The sequence below is a fragment of the Acomys minous genome, assembly GCF_964271855.1.
Source record: "Acomys minous genome assembly, chromosome: 5".
NCBI classification, from domain to species: domain Eukaryota; kingdom Metazoa; phylum Chordata; class Mammalia; order Rodentia; family Muridae; genus Acomys; species Acomys minous.
Window position 1 is genome coordinate 81,472,995 of NC_140494.1, and position 24,061 is coordinate 81,497,055.

The window sequence follows — 24,061 nt, forward strand, 5'->3', positions numbered from 1 at the left end:
CCTCAACTCGAAGAGATCCACTAGCCATAGTGTTCCTTGTGCTGGGATTAATGGAATGTTTATCTTAAATTTAAAGTATATAATTCACCCCCAAGGAAATTAAATACATAGTGAGTTTTAAATTATTACTTGCTAAATATAGATTTGTGAGTTTCACTGCGAAATTCAGAATCATAAATTAGTCATGATCTCTAAAGAAACAGACCTGGGAAGATGACTGTAAAACAAAGGGACACTTATTAGATTGGATGACATGATGTGGTCTAATTTGTCCATCAATGGCTGTCTCAGCACCAGGAAAGCCAGAATCCAACAACTCATCATTCCTCAAGGATGGATGACTCTACAGTACTAATATTGACCTGGAGTCTTGGAAGATTTCTGGATAGCTAATTGCCTCCAGTGTGGTAGAGAATTCTATGAAGGTGAATTTCACATTGATCATAGCATTTAGACAAAATGGCAGGCATGAGTGAGGACATGCAGAAAAACCTAAAGCTTCTTAAATTTCATGTGGACTGCCACCAAAAGAGGGACCCAGATTCACAGTGATTCTTCCTACATCACTTCACCCAATTAAGGAAATATCTTTCTCTGCCAGGTGTGGTATTACATGCCTTGGATCTCAGAACATGGGAAGAAGAGGCAGATCTCTGAATTGGATGCTAGTTTGGTCTACACAGCTAGTTTGCCAATAGTCAGAGATACATAACAGAGTCCCTGTCTAGAAGAGATTTAGCAACAGAGACATACACAAAGACAGAGAGAGAGCAAGAGACAGAGAGAGAGAGAGAGAGAGAGAGAGAGAGAGAGAGAGAGAGAGAGAGAGAAATTCCTTATTTGGCTATCCAAAACATTCCATTTTTAATTTAACCCAGACTCTCCATCACACTAAGTTTCTTTCAAGTTATTATCATCTCTTCAATTGAAGGGTCTATGATAAGCCTTGTCTCACCGATCTAAGAACAGCCAAATAGACAGAAGGCTTAAACAAAACAGGAGATATGCCCAGTGCTTAAAGAAGAAGATTGTACAGGTGAATTTAATTATGCTAATATTAAACATTCCACCTGAGGGTGGGGTCTTCAGATCTCTATATAAAAGCTTGGGAACTGTAAAACTAAGTCAGTTCAGAGGCCCTAGGAGGTGGCTACACAGTGGAGCCCTTATTCAAGGTACAGCTGTTGTCCAGAGAGATCAGAAGGCACAACATCTCTGAAGCAAAGGACACACCTTCCTGCAAGCTTTGATAAGACCAGGGATCTGGAGGCGAGTTGAAATCCTCAGTGCATAGATTTATTCTTTCTCCAAGTCCAGGAATTCTCATATGAAAGTCCTTGTGATGGTTAATATAGAGCCTGCTCTTATTTTCAGTTCTCCTCAACTCAGAAATCTATCCTGCTTTTTTTAAATTTATATTTTATTAAATTATTCATATTACATCTCAATTGTTATCCTATCCCTTGTATCGTCCCATTCCTCCCTCCCTCCCATTTCCCCCTTACACCCTTCCTCTATGACTGTGACTGAGGCGGATCTCCTCCCCCAGTATATGCTCAAAGGGTATCAAGTCTCTTCTTGGTAGCCTGCTATCCTTCCTCTGAGTGCCAGCAGGCCACCCCATACAGGGGACATGGTCATTAATGGGGCACCAGAGTTTGTCTGAAAGTCAGTTCCCACTCTCCACTCAACTGTTGAGAATGTCCTGTCATTTGGCTAGATCTGGGTAAGGTTCGAAGTTTACTTCAGGAATTGTCCTTGGCTGGTGCCACAGATTGAGCAGGAACCCTGGGCCCAGATCCACCAATCATAATGTTCTTCCTTTAGGTTTCTAGGGCCCTCTGGATCCTTCTATTTCCACATGCTCCCTTGCTTCTCTCAACTAGAGTCCCAATGGGAAGACTTCCCCTCTGTCCCACTATCCAGCTAAGTGAAAACTTTCAGAGACATGCCTATGGGTCAGCTGGTTTCCCCTTCTGCCTCTTGACAGAGGGTTAACTGCATTCAATCCTGTGTACTAAAGCTCTCCTTTGGAAGTTGTGTGTTAGGGCATGCTGAACCACACCCTAATCACCAGTCTATAATACACAGAAAGTTCTTGGATTCAAGGTATGTATTAGGGCTCCACCACACTAAACAAAATATAGATTATTAGAGCCCACAATCTCAGGGAACACAATTGGATCAAGATCCTGCAGCATCGCAGTTTAACTTCTTTGTGGAAATAAATATATTTTTCTGTGAAGGCATAAATAGTTTTTGCTCCTTTCTGTAAGTAAGACATCAATACTGGATTATTTTTTCTTCAGTGGGGTATTTATTGAATACAAGACACTCTTAAGGATACTCTGCTATGCTTGCAGTGGAGAACCTAGAATAGCTGTCCTGTTAGAGACTCCTCCAAATATTAGATCCAAACAGATGCTGAGATTCCCAGCCACACATTAAGACCAAACTCAGAGAATCTCTGGAAAAGTAAGGGGAAAGATAGCAGGGCCAGGAAGGAACTGGAAATCCATAGGAAGTCCAACACAGCCATGGAGGTCACCTGGACACAAGGGCACCTTTGGAGACTGAAGCACCATACAACAAAGGACTAGGCATAGACTGGAGCCTTTATACTCCTGGAATTGATGGGCAAATTGGATTCCTAGGAGTTGAACTTCCAAGTTAAACTTCTTTATAGGACAATCCCAAACTAAGGACCTCAAAAGCAAATAGAAGAACAAACAAACAAACAAGGAAACAAACATTATAAGTAAGGCTTTGGAGTAAGTTATTAAATGGACTCAGGATCTGCATCCTTTGTGGTGGTCCTGTTGTGTTTGCCTTGACACAGAAAGGTTGAATTCAATCTACAGAATGGGAAAATGCAAACAGGGCTTAAGTGTCCTGACTCAACAATCCAATCCCATGACAGGTGTGGCTGGATTAGGGACAGAGTGAGCAGAAGGGTATATAAAGGCTTCTTTGAAGCCAGAGGAGCCATTTTATGAGCTGAAGCAGTCCCAGCCTGATTCTGCTGGCATCCAGAGACTCTGCTGTGTGAAACCCTCTTCAGACCCCATAAATCACTTCTCTATACTGGGCCACCCACCTGAAAAAGAGAGAGAGATCAGACCCAAGATGTGGAATTTCTTTCTTATGCCATGGTCAGTTGGTTACTTGGCTTGTTCCCTAATTATTTATGTTGACCTCTAAATGCTTCTAGAGGTCTCTTATTGAAAAATACTATGTTATTTATCATGCAACTTTGTACTCAGTTGACCTAACACTAAGTAATGCACGATGGAGAAAGTATCACATGTCCTAGGTGGTCTCAGTTTTTCCCAGGTCGCTTGTGTGTTTTAGAGAAAATATAGGTAGGGTGGCTCTGTGAACTTTCCATTTTCTGTTGTTTGGGGACTGTTGACAAGATCTAGGTCTGGTTGCCAGCCCAAGATGGTATCAAGCTTTCTTTCAGACTGCTGGTGAAGCTTTCCCAGTGGGAAAGGGATTCGGTAGGGTTGGATGGAAACCGTAGGAAAATGTCTTTTCCACTGGGATGTACTTGTTAGAGGCTCCACATGCTGTGAGGGAGAGAGTTTGGCTTGAAGAGCAGCATGGAGAGCAAAGGTTTCAGCTGATGAGCAACAACTGGGATCCGGAGTAGCTCTGGGGCTGGGGAGGAAGTTTGCTGAGCTTTTTCTTGACAACACATTCTTCCCTGAATGCTTCCCCTAGGATCCTTGTGATTGGGGGCCTTGCAGGATGAACGTTGACACCCCAGCCACACTCCTGAAGCTGGCAAGGCAGGCTCTGCTGAGAGATGAGGCCTTGGCCGTTGTTGGTCTGGAGCAACTGCCTAAGGAGTTCCTCTGAGCTCTGTTCAAGGAGGCCTTCACTGGCAGACACACACAGGTTGTGAAGGCCACACTGGCAACCTAGCCTTCCCCCTGTCTCCCTGTGTGGACATTGAAGCAGAGAAGCAGAACAGACACAAACACTGAGCAGTTTGGGGTGGTGGTGCACAAGCATGTAGATCTGTGTTCCATATCAGAGATAAAGAGTGAGACCCTTTCTCAAAAAATAAGAAAGAAAAAAAGAAAACAAAAGTTGAAGTTATTGTTATTAGATGAAGTCATTGGAAAAGTATTTTAAATTTAGTTATATTATAATAAAGATTCATAGCCTGTCCTGGTGGCCCAGGCCTTTAATCTCAGTACCAGAGAGGCAGAAGTAGGCAGATGTCTGAGTTCAAGGCTAGCCAGGATACCAAAGTGACTCCACGGCAACCAAGGCTCTACAGAGAACCCTGTCTAAGAAACTAAAGCCAGTAAATAAATGAAGAGCATTCATTTTTTTCCTAATATATAGCATGTTGGTATTAGGGCTTGTAAATATTAATTTCTTATCTATTATGATAATAACTATGATTTATATGTAATTTTTAAAGTTTATATATAGGAAAATAGAATAAAATACTTAATTCTATCGGTCCACTGATGAGGAAGAGACAAGCACATCTCTTTGTTGAGGCCAGCCTGGTCTACAGACTGAATTCCAGGATAGCCACTTTTTCACAGAAACTTGGTCCCCAAAGACCGAATATGCATATAATTCTCAATTTCATTAACAGAACATTTTCCAGGAGGCTAAAAAGCAATCCTGTTTTTTTATGGATCTAGATTACTGGGACTGACCTGAGATTTCAATTTATTAACTAACATATTCCATTTTAATATCTATGCATTGTATTAACTAACATATTCAATTACATTATGTCTAGGAAGCACAGTAAGGATTTAGATATTTTATTAATAAACATTTACTTTTCTTTAGTTTTGTTTGTTTGTTTGATTTTTAAGGAAGGGTCTCACTATGTACATCTGAATGGTCAACTCAGAGATCTCTCTCTCTCTCTCTCTCTCTCTCTCTCTCTCTCTCTCTCTCTCTCTCCCTCTCTCTCCCTCTCTCTCTGTCTGTCTCTCAAGAGCTGAGACTAAAGGAGTGCACCACCACACCCAGCCATGGGAAACACATAAAAATTCTCCAATTTTATCCTGTAGAGAAACTGTTGTGTTTGGTCTGGTCATGCAATCTCTGTGAGTTCTAATCCAGTCTGAGCTCCATAGCAAGAAGCTGTGTTAAAATGTATAAAAAATAAATCAATAGGAACATTTTTTCTTCATTTATAGAATGTTTTTGGAGATGATGAAGTACCAAGACCTATGGATACACTTAAGATGCTGACATAAAAACCATTGGAGAGATAATGGCTATGCTGAGAAAATTAGTCCTGTCTTCATACTGGATACATAGATCAGAATTTCCGATTGTTCTTTATAAACAATTTTCTTGCTGTCATTTTGTTTCTGTTTTTTATTTTTTTTTTTGAGAAAGGGTTTCTTTGTTTAATAGCTTTGGCCATTCTAAAATAAGCTCTGTAGACCAGGCCAGCCTCAATTCAAAGCGATCCAGCAGCCTTTGCCTTCCATGTGCTGGGATTGATGGGATGTGGCTCCACCCCGGAAATATAAGCAGTTTTTCAATGCAACGTTTAAGAGTTTGTTATATAATGAGATGCTGATATTGATTTCAAACACTGTTTCAGCTCAGATATTGGCAGCACTTCAAAGCGTTCTCAAGGCATATCCTGACAAAAGGCATTATCTAAAGAGTGTTGATTCACTCCTTACACATACCTGGACTCAGGATTCAGAGGTAGACTTATTTCCATGAGTTTGAGGCAAGCCTGGTCCTTTTTTTTTTTTTAAAGCAGGCTTTGTTTTCACAAATTTATTATTACTGATATTAGTATGAAACCTGAATCTTTATCATATACAAATCTGGGTTTAAATTTCTCATCTATTTTTTTCAGTTTTATTTTATTTTTCAGCCTGTTGTTATTTATAGTGAGTTCTACCACAGCTACAGCTATAAGATTAAATTTATCTGAAAAAATATCCTAAAGTCAAAATATATAATTTGCCTTCAAAGAAATTATATACATAATTGTTTTAAATTCATGCTTGAACATTTTATAAGAAGAGGTTTCAATGTGACATTTGGAACCACATAGCAGTCAGAGATACTAAAGGAAAAATATCTTATAAGATACTATAAAACAAACAAGCCACCTATTATAATGGATTAAAGGATATGGTCTGAGTAGCCCAGTAATGGCTCTCTCACAACCAGAAGACCAACAATTATGTAAGTGTTAAGCCCATAGATTGGATCACTCCTACAGTACAAATACAGACCTGGAGACTTTCTGGATAGATAATTGTCTCCAGTCTTTGTGAGAATCCTGGTGAGGTCGTATTTTGAATTGATCCCAGCGGTAACACACACAAAATAGAGGTCATGAGGGAGGGCAAGCAGGAAAAAGCAAAAGCTTCTTCCATTTCACGTGGGCTGTCAACAAAAGATTGGCCCGGGTTGACAATGAATCCTCATACTTCAAATTACTCCATAAAGGAAATGTCTTTTTCACCCAGGAGTGGTGGTACATGCCTTAGATCTTAACACATGGGAACAGAGGCAGATCTCTGTGAATTGGAGGCCATTTTGGACAACACAGTAAGTTTTAGGATAGTTAGGTATACATAATAGAGACCCTGTATCAGAGCGAGGTCATGACAGATGAGGAAAGAGAAAGACTGAGAGAGAAAGAGAGAGAGAGAGAGAGAGAGAGAGAGAGAGAGAGAGAGAGAGAGAGAGAGAGAATTCCCTATTGGGTTTCTAAAAGCTTAGAATTTAAATTTAACCAAATGTCACCATCACATTACTTTCTTCAAATTTATTATCACCTCATCAATGGAAGGGTCTGTGATAAACCCTGCCTCAGGCATCTGGCAACAGCCAAATACCCACAAGGCAAAAACCACCCTTAGGGTGTGCCCAGGGAGATTATACCAGTTAGGTTAATTATGCTAATAGCAACGCATTCCACCTTGGGGTGGGGTCTTCAGATCTCTATATAAGGGCTTGAGAAGCATAAAACTCAGTCAGTTCAGAGGCCCTAGGAGGTGGTCACACAGTGGAGCCCTTCTTCAAGGTACAGCTGTTGTCAAGAGAGATCAGAAGGCACAGCATCTCTGAAGCAAAAGGCAGACCTTCCTGCAAGCTTTGATAAGACCAGGGATCTGGAGGTGAGTGGAAATCCTCAATCCATGGATTTATATTTTCTCTGAGTTCAGGGATTCTCATATAGAAGTACTTGTGATAATTGATATAGAGAATGCTCATATTTTCAGTTCATTATTGAGCTTCAATTTTTTAATCTATCATAACACTTTAATTAAGATGAGTATGCTTTCCTCACTTATTTTATGATCCTTGTGAATCTAACTTTGGAAGGTATGGAGATACCTTATAGTATGACTTTTAGGATGGTATCTATACTTAGTGTTCATTATACAAATCATATATGTATGAGATATTCCACTGTAAAAACTTATACTCTTGTGTTTCAAATATGTTTTTAACTATTTAGATTATATTTTATTAATGTATTGATTTAGGACACATTTGTTTAGTGATGTTATACTTTTAATGAGCTCCTTTGTTGGAGACTCAGTTCATGAACGACTTCCCTGGCATATATTCATTTCTAGCTCTAGCACTAAGAAAGTAATTAAAAAGGTAATGGAAACCACTCATTTTTGCAGGAGCAATATTGAGAGGTTGAGGCAAGAGAATTTTGAATATGAAGGAAGGTCATCGTTAACAATCCTGATTTTCACCCCATTCAAAGAGTTGAAGGTACATTTATTATTTAGGTCCACATGATGTAATCAATATTTTGGAGTGAATTTTAAATAAGGGATAGATTGGTTGTCTTTACATTGTTATACTTAAAAATAACTCCCAGTCTTATCCTTCAGTAATGAGAAGTTTATACTGCATTGTTGTAAGGGAGGATGCAAGGTTAATACAACTTATTATTTCCATCCTCTTGAATATTTGAGGCTTCATTGGTAACATGCTGTATGGTCAGATTTACAGAAAGTTCTGTGAGGAGATGAGAAGAAGGCACACGCCTTTAATCCAGGAATTCCAGTGGTAGAGAGAGCCAAATCTGTGAGATTTTGAGATTCTGGGTCTACAAAAGGATCCCAGGACAACCAAGGATTTACACAGAAACCCTGCCTAACAAACAAAACAAAAATTAAATAGTAGCGGGGTGTGGTGGCAATCGCCTTTAATCCTAGCTCTTGAAACGCAGACGTGGGTGGGTCTCTGTGAGGTCAAGGCCTGCATGGCCTACAAAGCAAATCCATGGAGTCAAGGCCACACAGAGAAACCCTGATGGAAAGAAGGGGGGCAGTGGGCAAGAGACAGAGAGACTGAGAGAGCTGATAGGTAGAGGACTCCTTACTTGGGTGTCCAGAAGCTTAGGTTTTTAATTTAACCCATTCTCCCCATCACAATTATTTATTATAATTGATTATCACCTTATCAATGGAAGGGTCTGTGATAAACCCTGCCTCATCCTTCTCACAACAGCAAAATACCCAGAAGGATAAGGCCACACTCAGAGTGAGCCCAGTGCTTTAAAGAAGGGTATTTTACAATTTATTTTAATTATGGTAATACTTTAATATTTCAACTTAGTGTGGAGCCTTCAGATCTCTATATAAAAGCTTTTGAGCTCCAAAATTTGCCTAGTTCTAAGGCCCATGGATGTGGTTACACTGCAGAGACCTTCTTTCAAGTCACAACTCTTATCCAGAGAATTCTGAAGACACAACACCTCCTAAATGATGGGCAGCTTTTTTGCCAGCTTTCATAAGACCAGAGATCTAGAGGTAGGAGTAATTCCTGATTTTATAAATTCATTAATTGACTGGTTACAGGAAATTTGAGATAGTAATATTAGTGATCCTTAATAAGGAGAATGATGTTATTTTCAGTTTAATATTGGGCAACAAAATTTTAATCTCACATAATATTAAGATTTAAGATACACTCTCCACAGTAGAGTGGAGAGTGGGATATTACTTTCTCACATACTCTGGTGCCTCACCTTTGACCATGTCCCCTGGAGGGGGAGACCTGGTGGCACTCAGAGGAAGGACAGCTGTGTACCAAGAAGAGACTTGATACCCTATGAACATATACAGGGGGAGGTAATCCCCCTCAGGAACAGTCATGGGGAGGGGAATAAGGGGAAAATGGGAGGGAGGGAAGAATGGGAGGATACAAGGGATGGGATAAATATTGAGATGTAACAAGAATAAATTAATAAAGGAGAAAAAATTTAAAAAAATAAAATTATACTCTTTAAAAATTAACATGGTTTCCTCACTTATTTTATGAATTTATGAATCTAAATTTTGAATGTACAGAGACTACTTATAAATTGCTTTTTGCATGGTATCTACACTTAGAGTTCATTACAGAAATCATATAATTTTATGTGTATGAGATCTTCCACACTAAATAAAGATTTGCTCTTTTGCCTCAAATAGGTTTTAACAATATAGAGATGGTTTTCTTGTGTGTCACTTAAACCTCTCCATTCTGGTGTGCAAGTCAATTACCTTTACTTTCTAACTCTTTCTATCCAGCACTGGTTGTCCTAGACTTTGATATATAGAAGTGGCTATCATTGATTTTACAGAGATTTACCATACTAGTTATGGAATTAAAGGGGTACCCCACCTCCAGCTGCTTCATTCTCTCAATTTTAGGCAAGTTCTATTAAGATTTGGTAAAGGGGGCACAAGAGCGTGCACCTGTACCAATGGCGAATAATTCAAACATCTTTTATTTTTAAGGGATTAAATATTACATTGTTAATAGTAAGTGAGTTCTATGAGCACCACATTACCAGTGATACCTGATGTTGTTCAACAATTCCAATAATGACATGTAATTTTTTGTTTGTTTGTTTCTGTTCAGAATACTGATTCACAGAATCTGTGGAATTCCAAAAGCACCTACTAAGCTGTGTTTTTAAGCTGTTCAAGCTGCTGTGGAAGTGTTTGTACAACTGGGCTATTGTTCCTGGGCACAGAATCTCAGCATAGAATGGCATCATCTGATAACCCAGGCCTATGGACCAAAAGAGACCTTCTGAAGTTACTGGAATCCATCAAGAGTAACATCCCACCAGGTGACTTCCAGACCTTCCAAAAAACCCAGGCAGACCTAGACTGGGACAAAGTAGCTTTTAAACAGTATTCACGAGATATGTGCAAACTGAAGTGGACGCAGATTTCTCATCCTTTGAGGAAGTTCCGCACACTAACAGAATTAGTGTTGGAGGCCAAGGAAGTGATTGAAGAACCTGGCAAAACTGAGAAAGTCAAGCCACACCCTGACTTCCCCAAAAGACCCCTGACTGCCTATATGCGCTTTTACAAGGAGAAGCGAGCTGAGTACTCTAAGAAGTACCCCAAGTACACCAACGGGCAGTTGACTAAAGTCATAGCTACAGAATACAATCAGCTGCCTGCGGAGGTCAAGCAGAGATATGTTCAAGACTTCCAGAAGGACAAACAAGACTTCCAGGAAAAACTGACTCAGTTCAAGAAACAACATGCTGGTGGAGCGCCTCCTAAGAAGGCTGTGCTGCCAAAGAGTCATGAGATCAAAGAGTCTAAAAAATCAGAAAGAGTTATAAAAATGGGAAAGAGTCCTCCAGAAAAGGCATTACCGAAAGCATTTTCCTCCAAGAAGATATTTCAGGGAGAACCCAAGAAACCTCCTATGAATGCCTACGAGAAATTTCACCAAGATTCCTGGTCAAGCCCAGAACTGCAGCATCTGTCCTTCAGGAAGCGCTGGGTTGAGATTAGCAGGGGTTGGCACAGAGTCCCACGGGACCAGAGAGAACTTTATAAGCAACAGGCCGAGGAGCTTCAGAAACAATACTGGGTGAAGCTGAACCGCTGGCTCCAGAAACTGTCACCAGAGGAATATGCAGCCTACAAAGAGGAAAAGGCTTCCTGTGGGAAGCGAAAGAACATGGCCATGTCTGGAGGCAGAAGCCCCAAGCGTGCTCGAACAGATGTGCACTCCTCCTCAGAAAGGGGCCTGCCAGCAAGGCCTGAAAAGGCACAAGGGCTTATGGATTCTGGGGCAGATTCCTCAGAGACTACTACGGGACATGATGGTGGCTCCCATGCATCCATTCCGATTAGCACAGAAGATGGAAAGCAGGAAGACTAGAGCAGCTCCTCATACTCTAGCAGTTCAGGTGAAGATGAATCTGATTTATGTCTTTCTCGGGGAACCATCTAATTTACATGCTGTTTTATCCACATTCCAATCTCAAATCCAAACCCAGGACAACCCCGATAGGAAAAGAACTGTCCACTCTGGGGTTTTACACTCCCTTGCTTTTCTCTCCTACATCCTTCCTTTCTCGCTAAAAAGAAAGGAGAAGTGAGAGGAGAAGGGAGGTTGCCTTCCTACTGCCTGAATCGGAGTCCTAGGCACAGCAAGAAGCCTTCACAAGCAACACATACAAGCTATTTACATTTGATTTGAAAAAACTATGGAATCATCCTTACAAAGCTTACCCATGAGTACATAAACTGCATCAGCTCATTCTAGGGAGGGTTTCTCAGTCCTTGGAGTTGGACCCAATAAATACCAAGTCTGAAACTAAGAATAAGTAGAAAAACTAATAGATAGGTACAACCACATATTATTTCTCTAACATTATCTGATTGGTCTTTAATACAACAGTACCATTACTGCTGTTACTTTGCTGAGTGCAATTTTAAAGAAAATTAAAAGAAGTTCTATTTATTTAGCTGCTGAATATTCTAAGCCATATTCATGTACATTAGCTTTATAATATATTTATGAGTACCTTTGAGACTATTTTTACTGAAATATTCATTTTATTATTTTAGCTCTGCATAGATTGTAAAATTTCTAATGTTAATAGAGTAGTAGAATATTTTGATATATATCTGGAACATAGAATATTTAAATAAGGATGTAAAGATATATCGTCAGTTATTTGTCATTTATTTAAGGTGAAATTTGTCAAAATAACTTCTTACTTTTTCATACTTAAAATGCAATATTATTCTGATTTTAGTGAATTCTTGTCTCTGTGTTCTCCAGTGAAAACCATTGTTTTGGTGTATGTATATTTTACAACTTTTACAATTTTTATATGTTTTTATTTAAGTTTTTAACAGTATAGGATCAAATATATTCATGTAGCTATATGAAAATATATTATTAGTATTAATATTTTCTCATCTGCTTTTTAAAATTTGGTTAAAACTTATAGGATAGGGATCCAAAATATTGTGTTGATATATGGTTTTAAATAAGTTACAGAATGTTGCCAGAAGTTGATATTTACTTATACAACAAATAAAGAATTTTAATAAATGTTGTGTATTGATTTTATCATATCTTTAAAAAAAGTAATGATGGAATTCCTCTGCAGTGTAATCCTCAGCGCTGTCTAGACACGCACAGAGAATACACAGGTCAATGGATACATGTGGAGAAGTGTAATTATGGAGGTTGAGAAATCTCATGAACCATGTGTTAGTGAAGACCTCCCTCCCTTCCCCCACCCCCCCCCCCACCCACCAAATGCCTGAGCCTGAGGACACTGTGGTATGAAACTCAGCCTAAGGTGAAGTAAAACAAAATGTCCATTCTGAATTCAGGATTTCTAGCAGCTGCCAGCTGGAATGAACCCTACAACTCTGAGTCACATAACCAATAGATTTTGTACTCCATTGCAAGAGTGTTTTTTTATACTAACTATAGGACAAATTCAACATCATACATTCCTTTTATGGGATTTTGAGACAAGTTCTCTCCATGGCATAGACCTGGCTATCCTGGAACTGCTATATACATCCGGCTTATCTTGAACATAAAGAGATTCACTGCTTTTTGCCTCCCAGGTCATGCACACATTCAAACTCAGCACCAGGAAGGCAGGGCCATTAGGATCTCTGTCCATAAGAGTTATAGTGCAAGGAAACTTCAATTCAAGGCTTCCATGGACTACAATACCATGTGAACTCAAATCCATACTGGCAATTCAGTAATGATTTCTTTCAACAGTTAATATGAGAGGCCTGGGCTACAGCCCAATGAGACAGCACTGTGTGGAAATCCAAAGACAAATGAACAAAACTATAAAATAGAACCGGGGCAATACTATGCAGTAAGGTCTAAATGAAGCAGGCATCAATAGAGCACACCTTTAACTCAGTATGCACTGGGTGGAATATCTATCTATTTTCCCAGGTCCCCCGAGTTAAAGAATGTTTTAGGAAATAAATGAATAAACAAAAATTACATAAATTTAGAAGTGAATGACATTTCATGAAGCCATGGATAAAGTGGTGTTTTAGGCATAATATATATGAGAATCAAGTTCCTAGCCTGTCATGTAGGCACATACCTTTATTTCTCTCACTGGGGAAGTGGAGACAGGAAGTTCTGTGTGATTTTGAAGACACAGAGTTCTACAATGTGATTCTAGGACAGCCAAGCCTATGTAGAGAAACCCTGCCTAAAAAACAAAACAAAACAAAACAAAACAAAACAAAAACTTAGCTGGACATTGTGACACTGGCATTTAATCCAAGAACTTGGAAGACAGAGGCAAGTGTATCTCTGTGTGTTGGATGACAGCCTGGTCAACAAAGATAGTCCAGGACAGCCAAGGCTACAGAGAGTAACAATGTTTTGAAAAACAACAGCAAAAACAAAAACAACAACAATAAAACCCACAAAACACACACACACACACACACACACACACACACACACACACACAGACATAGGAAGAGAGACAAAAAAGGGAGAAAAAATGAGAGGGAGAGCAATTTTTTTTCCTTTGTGGTAGAAAATGTTTTCATTAGGGTGTGTAAAGGATTAATATCCTAACTATTAGGGACAGAACATAGATCTGAAACTCATTTTGCAAGTTTATATAGAGAAAAATAGAATAAAAATATTTAATTCTAGCTATAAAGTGGTAGCAAATATCTTAAATCCTAACTCTAAGCAGACAGAGGCAGACAGGTCTCTGAGTTGAAGCCATCCTGGTCTGTAAAGTGAGTCCAGGACGTGTAAGGCTAATAGAGAAATCCTGTCTCTAAAAAATTAAATTCAATAAGTATAAAAATACATAAATTACTATATATAAAATAGAATTAATTTTTTCTAAGAAATATCACTTTTGTAGTAAGGTATGTAAAGAATTAATCACTTATTTATTAAGGTAGGAAGACAGAATTCTCACAATTTGTATTAGAATGAAGTCTTTATTTCTAGCTATGCAGTGGAAGCACACACTTTTCATCTAAGGACTCAGCACTCAGAAGCAGGCTGATTTGTGAGATGAGGCCAGCACCATCTATAGAGTGCGTTTCAGAACAACAAGTGTCAAATGGGAATTGTGTAAAAAAAAAAAAACCAATATGTGCATAACTCTGTGTAGGATTAAAGGACAATTAACCAAGAGGCACAGGAGTAGTAATTATATAAGCATGATTTACCAGGTATGACATGACATTTCAGTCTTAAAACTAGCAAATTCTGTTTTAATACTTAGGCATTGTTTTAACCTCATATCCATTTCTGTTCCTACTACAAAGCACATAGTACTGTGCTGGAACTCACTAGATAGCCCAGGCTGGTGGTGAACTCACAGAGCCTGTAATGCCTCTGCCTTGCCAGTGCTGAGATTAAAGTCTTTTACCACCACACCTGGCTTTCTGAAGACAGGGCTGCTCTGTGTACCAGAGCTCATCCTCTCCTGGAATTACTTTGTAGACCACACTGGCCTGGAACTCACAGAAATCTGCCTGACTCTAAAGGTGTGACCCCTCGATGCCTGGCTTACTTAAGACATGGTTACTCTACAGAACAGAGCCCTAGCTGTCCTGGACTCACTTTGGAGACCAGGCTGGCCTTGAACTTTAAGAGATCTGGCTGTCACTGCCTCAGGGGGTGCTGAGATTAAAGGACTGTACTACCAGGCCCAGTTTCCCTTACAGTTTGAACAAATTTGCATAATCTGTGTGCTAGATTGCCTGATAATTAATGTACCTATCTCTTTTTCTACGTAGAAAGAGAATCAGATGGGAAAGACACTGCTGTTTGAAGCTACTCAAGTCCTGTTGGCATCTCTGTAGTGGAGCCCTTAAGGACAAACTCTACAACCATGGAGGGGCCTTCAGGAAACTCAGTTCCAGGGCAGCTTTTGACCCTGAGTACATTATTCACAGTAACTGTGGAGTGTTTACTGTTTTTTCTCTTCATATATAAGCTTCCTTAACTTAGTGCTCAGATGTACTCTCCAATAATGTGAGGTAAAAAAAAAAAGTAACTTAATGTCTTGTGAAAAGCTGTTCACTACTTGCTAATACTACTTGATAGAAATGTAGGCTGTAATTCATCAGCCCATGATGATCTCTGAGATGTATATCTAGGTGGATTTTGTCCCTCTCTGGACAGCTAGTGTTCTTGCCCAAACTGGAATGGAGGACGTCTGCACTAGTGATGCCTGTGTGCCACTGAGGGTAGATTTGGAACATCAGTGACCATGAGAAAGAAAACCTGCGAGGGTCACTCTTAAAGGAAAATGGAGCAAATCTGTGGCTTGGTAGACACAGACATGCTCAGCTCTTAATCCTTCCTAGTCACATGACCTAGATGGCTTAGAAGCCTGGTACCTAGAACCTACACTATAGCAGCCTTGGTGCTTTGGCAAAGACTCAACATGTGTTGCCTAGCCCTACACATTTTTGGTTTCAAACACTTGAGTTGGAGAAACTTTCACAAATGACTTTAGTCAGTACATTGATCTGAGAGCTCTTTCTTCTGAGAAAATTCAGGACAAACCATACATGACTTGAAGAAGTTCTTTGTAACTAGTAGGATATGTGATCCTGTGCTGTTTACATTTCTCTTAGTTTTCAAGGGGAAGACTCAGAAGAAGTATGATACCCCAGAAACTACAAAGGAAGAGGGAAGCTTTGGAAGGCAAGAGAAAGTTCAAGGCTCAAACCAAAGCCTGGCTTGGGGAAAAGCTAGAAGTCCTATGAGGTTGACCAGTTCCATCTTCCAAAAGCTGTGTCTAGCATAACTTCTAACCCTGGGAATATCACCGAGAGAAGGAAAGACCAACAGCACCTAGAGAAAGCCCAGCAGCTTTGTGCTTCAGAGAGGATGCAGGTGGAGACAGTGCAGGGAACCTCCCATGTCCTTTGTATCTTAGGAACTCTGTAACAATTTCAGCGGGAATGCAGGATGAAGCCAGTGTTAAGGATTGGAACACTTCCTCAGAGTTCACCTCTTCCTACACCCAAGTTTGGAAGAGGAACAAGGGGTCCTCAGCAATCACTATCTTTCTATAGTCCAGAGGGAACAATGCCAGTGTCTCTTCAGCTGTCATCATCTTATTACAGACCAGCAGACCAGTGCAGACATCTGGAGACAGGGCAGGAAGGTGAAGAGAGCCAGGAAGGGACTGGCTGAGTCCTTGGAGGATTCACCAGTATGATTTTTCCCAGCACCATGTACTTTTTTTCCACTGCTGTTGCTCTGTTGTACATCTCAAGATCAGGGATGCAGATACCTTTGGAGGATATTTTATTGTTTCCAATCTATTCTAAGATTGTTCTTGTGGTTTTCCATGGGAAGTTGAGAATGGTTCTATCAAGGTCTGTAAACAATTGTGTTCGTATTTTGATGGGACCTCTGTTGAATCTGTAGCTTGTTTTCAGGAAATTGTCCCTTTTTACTACATTAATCCTACTAATCCCTGATCATGGAAGATCTTCTCATGTACTGACATACTCTTCAGTTTCTTTCTTCAGAGACTTGAAGTCTTTCACTTGTTTGGTTAGAGTTAAACCAAGACACTTTATGTCTTTTTTTTCTGGCTGATGTAAAGGTGTTATTTCCCTGATTTCTTTCTTAGCCCATTTGTCTTTTGTAGACATGAGGTTTACTTTTTTATTTTTAGTTCATTCTGTATCCAGTAGTTCAATTATATTCCAAAAAAGAACGTTTGGCACTATTTAAAGGAGTTGAACATTTCTTTACATGTTTATTGACTTTGGTGCTATCCTCTTTTGTGTATGGACTTAAAAATTCACCCCCCATTCTCCAAATCATTTCTCTTCCTTTTTGTCAATGTGTCCTACTGGATGTAGGGAATCCAAAGCACTCCTCAGACACAGTGGTTTTCTCCCATTGTTTTAAATCCAGTTTGATTAAATATTAGAAACTATTATAATTAATGTGTTATATATATTATGATTTTCCCTATTTTTAAGCTGTGCCAAAAGAAAATATTTGCTCATTAACTAAAAAATTATCATTCTTCTGTTTTTAAAATTAAATCTATTGATTATGTAAAACCAAAATCCAAGAAAGAATGTATTAAGTGTTGAGCTGAAGACAAGTTTGGAAAGAAGAACACACTAAAGTATTCCAAAGTAGTGAGTGAAGGACATTTCAAACTAAGAGCTGAGCCACACTGGGTGTTGTTAGGTCCGGTTAAATATCTCACAATTCACTTGTTGTACCCACAGGATGGGAAAACTTCAGTTACTGGATCTGAGCACTGAACAACATCCATTCCAGCATCTCTGGGCTGGAGCAGAACATGGTGGCTGCTCAGCAGAGAGAGTTCAGGAGATGCAAGAGGAAAAGGTCCTTCCCAGATGCCCTGAGGCAGCGACTGAAGGTGGAAGCTGACCTTTGCCTCAGACCACGGCCCGATAAAAAACAGGCATGCTTCTTGCAGTGGGCCCAGCAGAGACAGGGCTCCCTCCACTTGTGCTGCAGGAAGATGCAGATCTGGGCTCAGCCTGTCAGTCAGGCAGATCTTGACTTTGTTTCCTTCGGAGCACCTGGAGGAACTAGAAGTGAACCAGAGTGGAATATGTCCTCGCTGGCCCAATTTGCTCCCTGCCTAGGACAGATGAGAAACTTTTGCATACTCTCCTGGCGCCCATCTCCAAGAATGTGTTCAGGCTTGGCTCCAGGACAAGAGATGGAGAAGAGAAGTGTGTGCACAAGTTCCTTTCTCAGTTCTCCAGATTCAACCTTCTCCGGCATCTCTCCATGCAGAGAGTCGACTTTCTCAGAGACCGCATGAGACAGGCCCTTGGGTAAGTGAGGATGGGGAGCTGTGAAAACTACCAGTGCAAATCATTGTCTTGGCTTGGAAGGATTAGTGGTTCAGGAAGCCTGCCAGTCACTGGGATGGAACCTTGAGTTCTCACTAGAATGCCCACTTGTTTCTGTCTAGTTGCAGTGTCTACTAAATCATGGTCTCTACTGAGCTCTCATGAAGAAGAGCACTCAAGTGTGCTAAAGAGCAGTAGGCCAGACCTAGCAAGGATGGTTTGTGGTCCTGGTGGAGATGAGGGCCAACCAATCCAATGGGAAGGGAAGAGAAAGGGGAGAGTGAAGTTGGGAGTGGGAGGACTCCCCAGCACTCTGTGGCAGTGAGCTATGTGCAGAAGTCTGTGAGAACAGTACCAGTGCCATGGGTCTAATGGTTTGGGCCAATTAGAGCTGAGTCCTGGGACAATGATCACAGTGTGGGTGTCAGAGGACAGCAGAGCAACTGTGCAGAGGCTATGATGGAGTCCACGGTCATGGATCCCACAGGAATCGTCCCTAGATCCAGTCATGTCTTTCACAGGTCAATTGGAAACACTAAAATATCTTCCTAAGTTTTCTGCTTCCCTGATCTCTAGATGTACAACAGAACAACAGCAGTGGAAAAACTTACATGGTGCTGGGACACAAACATACTGGCGAATCCTCCAAGGACTCAGCTAGTGCCTTCCTGGTTCTCTTCACGTTCCCCCTGTCTCCAGATGTCTGCAATGGTGACTGCTAGTCTGTCATAAGATGGTGACAACTGAAGAGACACTGGCATTGTTCCCTCTGTCATCAGGGCTGGGAGTGGTGGTCCACTCCTTTAATCTCAGCATTGTGGAGAGAAAGTCAGATCTCTAAACTGATCAGCCAGAGCTACATAGTGAGACCCTTTCTCAAAAAGCAAACAAAACAAAAGTAAATGTTTATGTATTAACACAAAAATTGCTATTTCATAAATTGAAAACTCATGTCTGTCCTTGTAAACATGCTTATATAATAATATAATATATTAACCACTAGTGACCCTCGCGGTTTATTTTCCTTTAATCCAACTTAGAATTATATACATATTGTGTTTTTGGAGACAACTTTTATCTATACCCCTGTCTGTTCTAAAACTCACTCTGTAGACCAGGATGGCCTCAGCTTAGAGACCTGCCTGCCTCGAACATTTCAAGGCACAGCTAGTATAGAAGTGTAAAGACCTGATTGATATGACAACATTCATAATACCTTTATGGATTCAAACTACCGTCACATGAAAGAAATCTTGGACCTGTAGTTAAAATGGAAACATTAAATGAGTTTCAGAAAAACAAACAAGACAAGGGAAGACAGCTACAGCATGTTGGTTTCCTTTCATGACCACACATGGTAACAAGTTAAGGACTCAGTATCAAACCCTAGAGAACCACTCAGGGTACCTTATTCCTGAAGACCAACAGAGCAAAACCATAATTAGATTTGGGTTTGAGATTTTTGCCTCTTGATCTCTTACTCTCCTACCTCTTTCTCTCTTTCTCTGTCTCTGTCTCCTTCTCCCTTGGAGTACCTCTCCTCCCTTTCCTTCTCTTCCCATGCACACTAAATAAAGCATATAATCTTAAAAATAAATGAAATTATGACTTGAAATTGAACAATTTTGAGTAAAGTGCCCCCTTTTTTCTCCCATACAACCTAATATTCCAATAGTACAAGTAAGGTGGTAGACATAGTATTACCAGGTTGTTGTGTTCCTTATGCCCTTGCAGGATATTTGATTCCATTGTGAGCCTTGAGACAATGAACTGTAAAAACCAATCTTTTGTTTGGGGCCTTGAGCCCTAGCACACAGCTTTAATCCAAGAGTTTTCAACACACTAGATTTAATAAAGTTAGCGCTAGGTCAAGAGGCAGAGGAAGAAACCAGATGACAGGGATGAAGAATAGTTTGGATTTTGAGTTGAACAGTTATTTGTGACATGGTGTAGAAGGAAAAGGAGCTTTAGCTCTTAGATTTTGAGGTCTTTACTTCCTTTGCCTATGACTTATTGGACTTTAAGCTAGCATGAGTCTTTCTGACCTTGATTTCATTGGGTGTCTGTTGAGTTAGTGAGCCTGCAGGGCTTTTTCCATAGGAAAGAACACTGAGTACAGATCACCTGATACTATCTTTGCCCCTCCAAGTTAGCAGGTTTTCTCCCCCAGCATCTGGCTCCTGAGTCTTTATTGATAAAAGAGTGTTTGGGATTTTCATTTCAAACAACATGCTGTAGCTTCTCTCCCTTCCTTAGCCTCTGTCAATCAGACTTCCAGTTTACATGATATTTAGTATGCTCTTTAAGAAACCCAACATCTATCAAGTAGTGATCACATGGAAGGAAGGGTCAAAGGATTAGATTCAAGCTGGCCTAAGGTAAGGCTTTGTAACCCACCTAGTAGCTTTACTAATTTAATTACTAAATAAATATATGGACCTTCTCATCTCAATGCTATAAGAGAAGGCATTTCCTTGCTCTGTTGGTTGCTTTTGCATCTGTCCTAGAGTCCTACTGTGGATCATAGTTGTCCTCAAGGCAATTTTCACAAGATATATATGTCAGAATATTTCAATCAAAACTGAAAATACTACATTTTAAAATATTACTACCCAAGCTGGGCAGCGGTGGTGCACACCTGTAAGCCTAGTGTTTGGGGAACATAGGCTAGAAGATATCTTTGGTTTCCCAGCCACCCTTGTGTGCAGAATGGAGTCCAGGGCTCTCAAAGCAACACAAAGAAGCCCTGCACCTAAAATGCTAATTAATTAAATAAAAAATATAATGCTCATATACTTCTTTTTTAAAAAGAGCTGGAAAGGGAGTGAGTTGGGTATATCATCATCACTGTACATTTATATTTTACACATATGAGAAGTTCTGGGTGGTACTGGCATAGGACTTTGAATCAAGCACTCTGAAATAGAGGCTTGGATCCAGCGCAACCAAGATTACCTCTACAGACCTTGTCTTGACAAATCAAAAGGCAGCCAGATATATGGGCATATAACTGTAATCCCAGAACTTGGGGAGAAAAAAGAGACAGATTTCTGTGAGTTTGAACCCCATCAGATCTAAAGAGAAATATCTGGGACAAAAGTGAAGAAGAGAAACACAGTCTGAAACCTTCATAAATAAAGATACAGCAACAACAAATAGGCAAACAAAAATATAACAAAAAAAAAACCTAAAGCAAACACATACGCAAATAGAAAAGAGAATATTAGACCAATATTCCTCATGAACATGGATGGAACAATCCTCAATAAAAGACTCACAAGTCCAACCAAAGGAAACAGAAAAAATATCAAGCACTTTGACCTATCAGCATGTAAACCAGTCATGATGGTGTGGTTAAATAGGCAGAGATCCATTAGGTAATCCAGCATACAAACAATTCTGGGAAAAGGAAATACCAAAACATGATCATTTCCTTGCATACTAGAATAGCATCAAGCACTGATCCATGCCAAAAGTCTAATAGGTATTAAAGACAGAAGGCACATACCTAAAATTAGTGGAGACAATATACAGCAATCCTCTACCCAACTTCAAACTACATGGAGAGAAAATAAAAGCAATCCCACTGAAATCAGGGACAAGTCAAGGCTGTCCACTCTGTCAAATCTCTTCAATATAGTATTTGAAATTCTACCCAGAGCAATGGCAACTAAAGGAGATCAAGGGGAGAGAAATTGGAAAGGAGGAAGTCAAAGCATCACTATTCAGGATGATAGTTATTCAGAAGTGCCTCCAAAAATTCTACCAGGGAATTCCTATGGATGAAAACACCTTGAGGAAAGTGGCTGGATTCAAAGTTAACTAAAAACAATCAGTAGCTACCATGTATAAAAAGGACAAATGGGCTGAGAAAGAAATTAGGGAAATAACACACTTAACAGTAGCCAAAAATGAAATAAAATGAAATAAAGCCCTTGGTGTGACTCTTACCAAGCAAGGGAAAGACTCTGAAAAAAAAAAACTGAAGAATTTGTCAGTCCCTGGGAATATCTTACAAGCATAGGGATCAGTAGGATTAGTGGAGTAAAAATGGACAATTTCACAAAAGCAAGCTACAGATTGAATGGAATTCCTGTCAAAGTAGAGACCTTGTTTATAGACCTTGATAGAATACTTCTCAACTTTTGAGGAATCTGTATCGCTGATCTGGATCTGTACTATAGAGCAACAGTGATTTTAAAAATGAGTGGGGATAGCATACAAACAGACTGGTGGGAGAATAGAATCAAATTCAAGATCCAAGGAAAGTGACACACCTAAGGACACTTGATTTTGACAAACAAGGTAAAACCATAGAAAGGAAAAGAGGTAGCATCTTAGAGAAAGGATACTGGTCTAAGTGGTTATCTACTTGTATAAAATGCAAATAGATCCATATTGGTCACACTGCACAATACTCAAGTACAAGTGGATCAAGGACCTTAATGTGAAAGTAGAAACAGGAAATCTTATAGGAGAGAAATTAGGGAAGAGCCTTGAACTCACTGGAAGAGGAGACAACTTCCTGACAGAACACCAACAGATCAGATTGAGATTGCTTGAAACGGAGAAATTCTGTAAAGCTATGGGCACAGTCCAAAAAAAAAAAAAAAAAAAAAAAAAAAACCAGCATGCAAACTGGGAAAAGATCTTTACCAACAGCATATCAAAGAGAGATAATATCTAAAATATATAAAGGCCAGCATGGTCTACACAGCAAATCCAGGACATCCAAGGCCACACAAAGAAATCCTGTCTTGAAAAACCAAAAAAAAAAAAGTAGTATGGTTCTTAACTGAGAATTCTCAAAAGAAGATTATCTAAATGCTGAGAAGCATATACTTGATCAACATCCTTAGCCCTCAGGAAAATGCAAATCAAAACAACTCTCAGATTCCAACTAACACCTATCAGAATTAGTAACATAAAAGCCTCAAGTGAGAGCACATACTTGAAGAGAATGTGGCACAAAGGGATCATTCCTCCATTCCTGGTGGGGTGCAACCTGGTACAAACAATTTGGATATCAATCTGGTGATTTATCAAACAAAAGATCCATCTATGCCTCTAATGGACATATACTTACTAGATGCCCCACCATACAATAAGGGTATTTGCTCAACTCTCTTCATAGTTGAATTACTGGAAATAGCCAGAAAGTGGAAACAATCTAGATGTCCCTCAACCACATAATGGATATTGGTATATGAGGTCCATCTACACAATGAACTACTGCTCTTCACCTGACAAAAATAAAGACATCATGAAATCCTTAGACAAATAGAAGAGGCTAGAAAAGGTGCTGAGTGAAGTGAACCAGACACAGAAGAACAAGCATGGTAAACACTCAGTTATAAGCAGATATTAGGATACGATGAAGGATCACCGTATTGCAACACACACACACACACACACACACACACACACACACACACCTGAGAAGCTAAGTAATGAGGAGGAACCTTGCAAGATCATTCACTGTCATTCAGATGGGAAAGAAGAATAAACAGTGAGTGCAGTAAAATAGACGGATAAGGAGAGGAGTCTTCCATAGCTGTCTTGTGCAATACTCCACACAAAAAAGAATCAGAGCAGAATCTTGTGCACATAGCCAAAATTTGGACAGAGTACAGGAAGTCCCACAGATAAATCCAGGAATAGCAGGACCCAGAGAGGAAAGGAGTTCCACAGGGTTCCAAGAGAGCCAAAAAATCTGTACCAGTGAAGTCCCCATGGACTTCCCATGGAAAACCACAAGAACAATCTTAGAATAGATTGGAAACAATAAAATATCCTCCAAAGGTATCTGCATCCCTGATCTTGAGATGTACAACAGAGCAACAGCAGTGGAAAAAAAGTACATGGTGCTGGGAAAAATCATACTGGTGAATCCTCCAAGGACTCAGCCAGTCCCTTCCTGGCTCTCTTCA

General features: G+C 39.8%; 1 protein-coding gene across 1 annotated transcript; it reads left to right on the forward strand.

The window, feature by feature from the left end:
* Positions 1-10,020: 10,020 nt before the first annotated feature.
* Positions 10,021-11,163, forward strand: LOC311598386 (upstream-binding factor 1-like protein 1; the record flags this gene model as incomplete). The annotated part of the gene is made up of 1 exon (XM_084783440.1): positions 10,021-11,163. The coding sequence occupies one exon, from the start codon at positions 10,021-10,023 to the stop codon at positions 11,161-11,163; it is 1,143 nt and encodes a 380-aa protein (XP_084639566.1).
* Positions 11,164-24,061: the final 12,898 nt, after the last annotated feature.